At 42.4% G+C, this 9,116-nt stretch overlaps 1 protein-coding gene across 1 annotated transcript; it reads left to right on the forward strand.

Moving 5' to 3' along the window:
* Window positions 1-1,138: 1,138 nt before the first annotated feature.
* Window positions 1,139-8,221, forward strand: LOC116506712 (cyclin-dependent kinase 4 inhibitor B-like). Its single transcript, XM_032214582.1, has 2 exons — window positions 1,139-1,339; window positions 7,609-8,221. Exons 1-2 carry the CDS (start codon window positions 1,196-1,198, stop codon window positions 7,873-7,875), a joined length of 411 nt encoding a protein of 136 aa, XP_032070473.1. The 5' UTR covers window positions 1,139-1,195; the 3' UTR covers window positions 7,876-8,221.
* Window positions 8,222-9,116: the final 895 nt, after the last annotated feature.

The raw sequence follows: 9,116 nt of genomic DNA on the forward strand, positions 1-9,116 counted from the left end.
TCTCTGAACTACTCAAAATTTCCAACACCAGTTCTCCAGAACCTGCTGAATTTCACCCCTGCACACAGCCTATTCTAGCAGCCTGTGTGAACTCGGTCAAGGCCTGTTTAAAAATAATAATAAAGACGAGCTGGCTATTTCAACCTATGGGAAATAGCATCAAACCGTCTTTGTGCTCCTGGTTCACCTCTCCCCCTAACAAACGACTCTTGGCCATTCCTTTTCGGCTTTAAGTCGGACTGAATGAATTTAACCCTCGACAGTCCGGCATCAAATCGCACAGAACGTTTGGGAGGCAAAAGGAACCAGGGCGTGCACATACCTACATCCGCGGGCGCACTCGCAAACATACGCAGGTAAGCCAAAAGCCTCCCGTGACGAGTTGCTCGTAGGCTTCAGGGTGGAGTTGTGGACTGTGCCATTTCTGCCCATAAGGGGGGGTAGCGCTCTCATTGGGTAGAAAATGGGTGGCACTGGTGTGTGTGACAATTGCCACACAGAAGTTGGGGGAGGAGAGCTTAGCCCGATTCACTTCTGAGCATATGTGCCAAAGTGTCTTAATTTGTTATTACCAACAGAGACGGGTCTCCTACGTGGGCTGCCTTTGCAGGGGACTTTGCTCTAAACCACCGTCCAATCAGAAGGGGAAGCGGAATCCCCGAATCCAGACATCTGCCCCTCGTTCCGCGCGCGGGACAGACAGAGCAACTCTAAAGAGGCACCGAAGGACGAACGCTCCATTCAAGGCAAGGATTCCAGCCTTCGCCGCCGAAGTCCCACATATCAACAAAGCGCATGCGCCCCCGCGGCTCAGTCGTTGCTTCGTTTCCCTACAAGCTACCGAGAGAGGGCGCTAGTGGAAGTCTTACTACAGTAGCCCTCCGGAGAATTAAATCCCTGCCTGGCTGATTAAACCCGAGCAGGCTGAAACAAGGGAACAACAACGATCCTCACTCGCTCTGTTACCTGGGGAAACGAGATCGGTGGGAGGGTGCGGGGAAACAGCTGAAACAGCCTAGGCTCGTAGGGAAAGAGATTTTCCGAGGGGGTTGGAGGGGCTAAGAGAAAACCAGAAGGCTTGATCGTGAATCTTTGCAGGACTGGTGTCCGGGTGTGCAAAAGAGAAAGGGAAGGGAGCCAGCCGCCGGCAGATGCGCTAGGCGCTCGCCCTAGAGAACACCCGCTGGGGTCAAACATGGAAGCTCCCAATGGAGACGACTGTCAGGCCAATCAGTTGTGCAACGCTGCCGCCCGCGGAGACCTAGTGACAGCGAAGAGGCTACTGGACAGCGGGGCGGATCCCAATGCCACCAATGTCTTCGGCCGGACCCCGATCCAGGTGGGAACCTTCTCGGATCGAAAGATCTGAGGTTTGACTGTAAAAAGGAGGAGGAGGCTTCACTTTCCTGACGGCTCACCATGCTGGGCTTCAAACGTTCCTTGGCTTTGAGGGTCTTACCCTGAAATCGTGGGGAGGGAGGGGAGGCCTTGTCTTCTGGGATTTTTTTCCACCTTGGTTGCTTAAAAATTGCAGCCCTTGATCAGGATATAAGACGCCTCGAGCTTAACGCGAAAGCTATTTTACTCAGGGTTCTGGCTCGGAGTAAATGTCTCGGAGTAAAGAACTGCAGCCCAAAGAGGGACCTCGGGGACCCTGAGAAGTCTCTCGATCTCTCCATTCCTCTTTCTCCCCTCCCACCTCTCCCTGCCACTCACTCTCCCACACGCGCAGTTCCTGTCCCTTAAAGAGTCATTTGGAATTTAGAATTAATTCGGTAACTAGGGGAATGGCTGCTGTGCTGAGTCAGCAGCTCTGAAAGTACATTATAAGCTGCTCCTGAACAGACGAAGTAGGCTTTGTTTAGGGCTGACCGTTTTTATTGTATATGGTACTATTTATTGTCTTATTTTTTCTCCCCCTTGGGGGAAGACAGTGTAACATTTTATCATACCGAATCTCTGCTTCAAAATTTAGGAGAAACTTTTCTCCGAGTCCTAACCGGGGAGGAGACTATGCCCACAAACTTAAATCAACATTGTTCGGCATTATGTATATATTTCCTCTCTTGTGAATTCAAATAAGAGAATGTAGGACAAGAAGGAAAAAAGACTAAATATTAAATACTCTTCTATCCCCACGCATTTTACTTAATAATTATTTAAACTATTTTACAGGAAAGATGTTTATGATTAATATAACTCATTTTTCCATGTCTAAATTATTGATCAAATTAGATTATATTTTGTATGAGGAATGTCTGGGTATGAAGCAAAAGAAGATGTAAAGGGAAATAAAATAGAGGAGTGATATGTATTTTGCAAAAGCAAAAGGCATATATACTTATAGATATATAATAGATTTATGTGTATCCCTCCCCCCCCCTCTCTCTCTCCATACATACACACATACACACACCGTTTTAGCCAATTTTAATAAGACTTTATCATCCTTGCCTCCTTCTAATTTTTCCGTCTCTCGGGAAGCTTCCCTATAAACTGTTACGCAATCCTGAGTCCGTCTCCTATGAGGCGATCCAGAAAAAAATTAAGGACCCTTAAATGGGGTGATTATGTCTCTACTTACTACTGGAAACCGAAAGTGCAGACATATTGTCTCATCTCCGAGGTATGCCTGAACTCTGAATAAGCAAGGTAGGAACTCCCCAGGTGGAAATTATAAAGCTTGAACGGAAATTATTTCCGAGAAATCGGGTGTACGATAGGTTTCTATCTTTCCAAGTTTAATTACGTTTTCTGCCTTGACGATCCTACCCGATGTCCGTTTCCCCGCTTGCGCCTCAAAACTTTAAATTAGAAAGACCAAAACGCAAATATAGACAGGGCTTAGTATCGTTCTGCAAAAAGATACCGTCTGCACCATTACCCCTCTCGAGGAAAAAAAGAAAAAGATTATGCTGGTTTGGTTTTAAGAATTCGAGGTAACCAGAGAAACATAGGTTTTCCCGGGGGGGGGGGCATTCCAATAAGAGTTTTGGATAAAGTTGATTCCCCCGAGCAGCTTTTCCCCAACTTCAAAAGTTTTGAAATGGGTTCACGAATTTGCAAAGGCAGGTTAGAAACAGTGATCCTTGTTAGTAACCGCAAACGCTTTGCGTCTGGAAGCGCTGCTGGTCAATTATACTGGGGTTTCCCCCCACCCCACCCCTCGATCGTCCGATCAGTGTTCTTATTTCGAGAAATGTAATCCCCGTTTTCCTATTCCGTGGCAATTGGTTTATTCGATTAGATCGTGTCTCGTTGTTTTTTATCTACACGTTTGCTCGCCGATGCGAGTAAACCGTTACTGGATGAAAAGCAGTCACCGGGATGATTACGGTTTCAGATTACCGGAGATACAGAGAGCACACCAAAACGTGGTTTTGTCAGGCCATCTTTAAAACGACGGATATTATACGTGGAATGGTATTGCATTGTGCTTATGACAAGGCAGGGTGCTCATTATCTCGTTGCACGCGTGTAATTTTCAGCCTGCCTTTTAACTATTGCTTTCTGAACTCACTGGACTATAATTCCAATCGTCCTCAGCCAACCACAGGGTCACCATCTCTACATAGGGCTACTACAGAGTAACAGAAATGGAAGGTACCTTGGAGGTCTTCTAGTCCAACTCCCTACCCAGGCAGGAAACCCTATTCCGTTCCAGACAAATGGTTGACCAATCTCTTCTTAAAAACTTCCAGTGTTGGGGCATTCACAACTTCTGGAGGCAAGTTGTTCCACTGATTAATTGTTCCAAGTGTCAGGAAATTTCTCCTTAGTTCTAGGTTGCTTCTCTCCTTGATTAGTTTCCACCCATTGCTTCTTGTCCTGCCCTCAGGTGCTTTGGAGAATAGCTTGACTCCCTCTTCTTTGTGGCAGCCCCTGAGATATTGGAACACTGCTATTATGTCACCCCTGGTCCTTCTTTTCATTAAAACTAGACATATCCAATTCCTTACTAAACTACAAAACTTTACACCACGGCAAGGGAGTACTGAAAGGGATTTCCTGAACTCTGTTACCTGCGTGTAAAAAAGCTTTCTTTCACTCAAACATCGCATTGTTCTCGCATTGTAGTCAAACATTGCTCTCGCATTGCAACCACCTCTTTTACTAAATCCTCCTGACATGCTTTCTTTTCAAGTCACTGCGGCTTATTCAATCGAGAGTCTTAGCCAATACTTTCTAATAAACACGCTAGATTATATAGCCCCGTTCGCTGGAGCAAACGTTTCTTTCATTCTGGTTTTCGCGCATAACTTTGCTGCTTCAGAAAGATTAAACGGTCTCTTCGGAAACTTAACGGTTTCTGCGATCGGTCCTGTCGCATTGCTTCCTTTGACGCGGTTTTGCTGAACTGCAAGGCTAAGAGGTTGTTGCTTGAATTGGTTGTTTCCCAGCGGACTTTTACAAATCTCTTACCAAAAAAACACTTGCCTATCCAGACCCCCGTTTGCATTTAGAGACAGCCCCACAAGGCATCTTATTTGCACGGCGAGTGCACAGAAGAGCAACCAAGATGATTAGGGAACTGGAGACTAAAACATATGAAGAACGATTGCAGGAACTGGTATGTCTAGTTTAATGAGAAGAAAGACTAGGGGAGACATGATAGCAGTGTTCCAATATCTCAGGGCTTGCCACAAAGAAGAGGGAGTCAAGCTACTTTCCAAGGCACCTGAGGGTAGAACAAGGAGCAATGGGTGGAAACTAATCAAGAATTAAGGAGAAATTTTCTGATCCGTGGAACAACTTGCCTCCAGAAGTTGTGAATTCTCCAACACTGGAGGTTTTAAAGAAGAAATTGAATAACCATTTGTCTGAGGTGGTGTAGGGTTTCCTGCCTGGATAGGGAGTTGGACTAGAAGACCTCCAACGTCCCCTTCCAACTCTGTTATTCTGTTTTATTATTGAGACTTTCTGTAAACGTTATCAGTCTTTTATGACATTAAATGTCAATATTTGATCGTGATAAAGATGGCTCTGTGCCCAGTCCCATTTCACTCTCTACCTGTGGCCCAATTAATCTGCTTTTTGTTGACTCATAATTTTCATGCTGCCTTTTCATTTCTACTCCACACTTTTTCCAAGATCTCAAACTGCCACTTACTTTTTCACTATCCCCTGTCTGGTTCTCTTTGCAAAGGCCTTCTCTGTGATGCCAGTTCTAGTTTATTTTTCTTATTTTGTCTTGATTGTCTGACTTTATCAACTTCTGTGAACTCATTACAAGTTCAGAACAGCAACCACTTCCCAAGTTAAAGAAAAAGAAAAGTTGAAGGAAATTGATGACAATGTATCCCAATTCTCTAGTGATTGTGAACTTCTAGCCTAATTTCCTGCATTCTCACAATCCTCTGTATGTTTGTGTGTGTGTGCTTATTCAATTTATATTGAATTGTAACAGAAGAACTCTGGATAGTACAGAAAACAACCTTTGTAAATTATGCCCTGTAGGCAACATGAGGCCAATATTGTAAGGACAATAGATAAGGGCCTTGATAATATCATAATCTCTCTCTCTCTTTCTCTCTCTCTCTCTTTCCCTCCCTCTCTCTTTCTCTTTCTCCCCCTCTTCCCATCTGTCCCTCCATTTTTAGAGCTTTTCCTGAAGGAGTGGTAGGATGAGTGGACAAACCTGTTTACGTTGAACATCAGAAAGAAATATGTAACTACCAGATTTTCTCAATGGTAACCGATAATAAATTGAATTTATTTGAATTGTTTGGATTAGGTTAAGGGTGTGCTTGACCCTGAGATTGCCATTATAATACTTAATCACCACCCAGATAGGTTTTTTTCAAAGAGGTTTTCCAACAAATAAGGCTGCCATGAACCAATCACATCCATCAAAGAAAGGAGTTTTATGCTTTCCTTCAGATTCTAGGTATTATTTTCCCTTCAGTGAGTAAAATATTACTGAGAGCTCATCTTTTAATAATTTATCAATTGTTATTTGATATTGTTAAGTCTGACTGAAAAAGGAAGCTCTTTGTTTTCAAAATATGTAGCTTTTTATACTGGCATATGGTACCTTGTATATACTATGCTGTGTATGCTAAACTCTGTAAAGCAGACTTCTAATTTCAGGTGAATTGAAATAATTTTAAATTATTTTAAATATATTTGAAAAATAAATATATTCATCCCAAAGGAAAATGATCCTGAATTTAAAGTAATCCCCACTACCACAAAAGAAAGCCTAATTGAAAATACCTCAGCTGTCCCGATATCATACTTTCAATAAATAAAAGATAATCAGATAATGTCTCACTTTACAGATAAATTATTTTGGAAGAAAAGAAAAAGGACAGATTCCCAGTAAACATAGTGACAAGGGAAGGGAGAGGGGACCAGAGTAAAATGCGAAAAGTATTTTTTTAAAAAATTCTGGGAGTTTTAACTACTGACAAAAGCCAGGGAGAAAAAACAGGTCAGAGAAGCCACAATGGAGACATCCCTTTCTCTTACAGGATATGACTTTAGTATCAAAGCTAGATAACTGGTTTTTTTCAGCAGTACGGAGAGATGAAATGTGGTTACAGGTTCCTTATTGAGTGTTTCTCATGTCAGTTTCCCACTAACCATATAAGACGTTAACCAATCCTTGTGTCAACATCACTAATCTGTCTTACCTCTGATGTAATACCCATTGCCAGATTTGCAGGTCTTCAGATGTTATAGATATGCTGGTTGGTTTGCTCTTCTGATTTAGTTGTTGTCCCATTAGCACATCATTAGCCAATGGGGAAATGCATTTCATTCAGAATGTTGGAACACATGTGATGTGGATTCGTTGGGCAATTTGAAGACCTCCCCATGGACTCATCTAGACAAACTGACAATTTTTCATCCAACATGCCATTTGGACAAATTGCAACAGGACGTTCTGAAATTCAGAAAGATGAAAATATGAATCTACCACAAATTGGAAATTTTCAAACATGCCCTAGGGGAATTACTAGGGCATTAAAAAGCCCAACAAAACACTCTATGACTGTGCAAATAGCTAAGTTCTATTAAAAAAAAGCATAATTGAAATTGGTTAACCTCTCATCTAGACAATCATACTTTCTATTTCACTGGAGAAAAGTCATGGTGTGCAAAATGAGCTGTACTGGAAATGAGATCAAAAGGAAAGATGGAGGTTAACATAGCATTATGCTGTTGCTTCAACTGTTAATAGACACAGGACCTCATTTTCCTGTGATAAATTTAATTTCAGGGACCATCTGCAAGTGTTCAGAATAATCTTACACCCCATCCAAAGGCATGAAACCCTTGCTATCTTTCAACCAAAAAAAATACCACCACATTCTCTCTTTTTAATCTTTTACTCCATCCCATTGCAAGTGTTAAGACCAAAGGTATAGCTCCAGATTCGTTCTGTTTTAAAGACTAGGACTATACTTTGGGGACTATATTCATGTATGAAGATGGAAGGAGACTAAAATATAAAATCTTGAAATCAGAGCAGCTCTAGTTAAGACTAGGTATTACAGACCAGATAATGTTAGCTGTTGCCAAAAAGAGAGTTGAAGTTTATAGAGGACAAACATGAAAAGCTGCTCAGTCAAAACTCAACTTTTTACTTTTTCTCTCCTCCAGGTTATGATGATGGGAAACTCCAAAATGGCAGAGCTGCTGCTGCCAAGAGGAGCAGATCCCAACCGGCCAGACCCCTCCACAGGTGCAACGCCAGCCCATGATGCAGCCCGGGAGGGATTCCTGGACACTTTGAAGCTCCTATACCACAGGGGGGCTCACTTGGATCATCTGGACAAACAAGATAACAGCCCGCTAGACCTGGCAAGAAAGAATGGGCAAAATCACGTGACTGATTATCTGGTTGAAATGTTTCAATGTGATACATGAAGAAGCAGTAGAAAAACTGGAGCAGGGAATGCTCCTGAAAAGTAATGAAAATGACACCAATAAAGACCATGGTGGCATGGATAAGCCTGGGACATTCATGCTGGATACCCTTTTTTTCCTCAAGACTCATGGAAAGACTAGAAGGAACATGCTCTTTCCGACTGAAACTGGGGTCTTCTTTTTTTTCATTAAAAAAAAACATTAACTGCATATAGGGAATTTATCAATTGGAAAAAATAGTTCCAATGAGGTCTCTCTTCTGGCTTGCTAATTTGACTGTATATGTGCTCAGATTTCCTCCCCACTTTCCTTCTCCCACCCAAACGGAACTGCAACTCACCATAGAATTCTCTTCCAACCCTTGCATTGTACAACATGGTTCCAATGGTTTTATGTTAATTTGTCTTGCTTGTTCAAAATAAATAATTTATTGCTATTTGGAGAAGGGGGGACAGTGGAACAACTGGAAAGAACTTCAGATGAAACACCCTTTCAAACCTACTTGGGAATGCCATGCTCCCATCTACACACACGTACACATCTAACTGTGTCACACCATTTGGCTTCTCTTAACAGACTTCTTCCAACAGGTTCAATAGCTTGGCAAGATTTCTGCCCTCTGGCATGAATGGCCAGGAAAATCCTTTTGCTGAGAGCAGTGTGGCTTCTTAAGCCACGACCTCCCATCTTATCACAAGTAGAAAAGAATGCAATCAACTCTGTGGTGCAAATCACTTCATGGAGCTGAGTCCAAGTCGCTTTCCACAGCCCTGCTTTCAGGAATGCTTGCAGAGGAGGGTCAAAAAAATACAGCATGTCAATTGCAAACATATGATCAAAGGCCTTTTCTATATGTGTCATACATGTGCTCCCTTCCACACACGCAAAAGAATCAGGGCTTTGTCATGCAGTTATAGGACTTCCATCCTGAGTTTTTAAAATCTACTCCTCAAATGTCCTCACTCCCTTCTTAATGGTAAGGACTTTAGCTGGCCCACTATCAAGTCTGTGACTTTGGGAAGCACATGGATATAAGCATCAAATGTATTCTCCCATTCTCTGCCAGAATGCCTCTGCTAGAGAGTACTATATGTAAGTGGAATATGAGTAACAAGTAACAACTCCCAATCTCACTTGGGATCCTCAAAATAAAAGAACCTACATTGGTTAGGCAACTTCAAACTTTCCATTTTTATTACAATTGCTACATCACCAATATCACTACTATATTCCTTAAGCCA

This window comes from Thamnophis elegans, chromosome 3 (assembly GCF_009769535.1).
Source record: "Thamnophis elegans isolate rThaEle1 chromosome 3, rThaEle1.pri, whole genome shotgun sequence".
Lineage (NCBI taxonomy): Eukaryota > Metazoa > Chordata > Lepidosauria > Squamata > Colubridae > Thamnophis > Thamnophis elegans.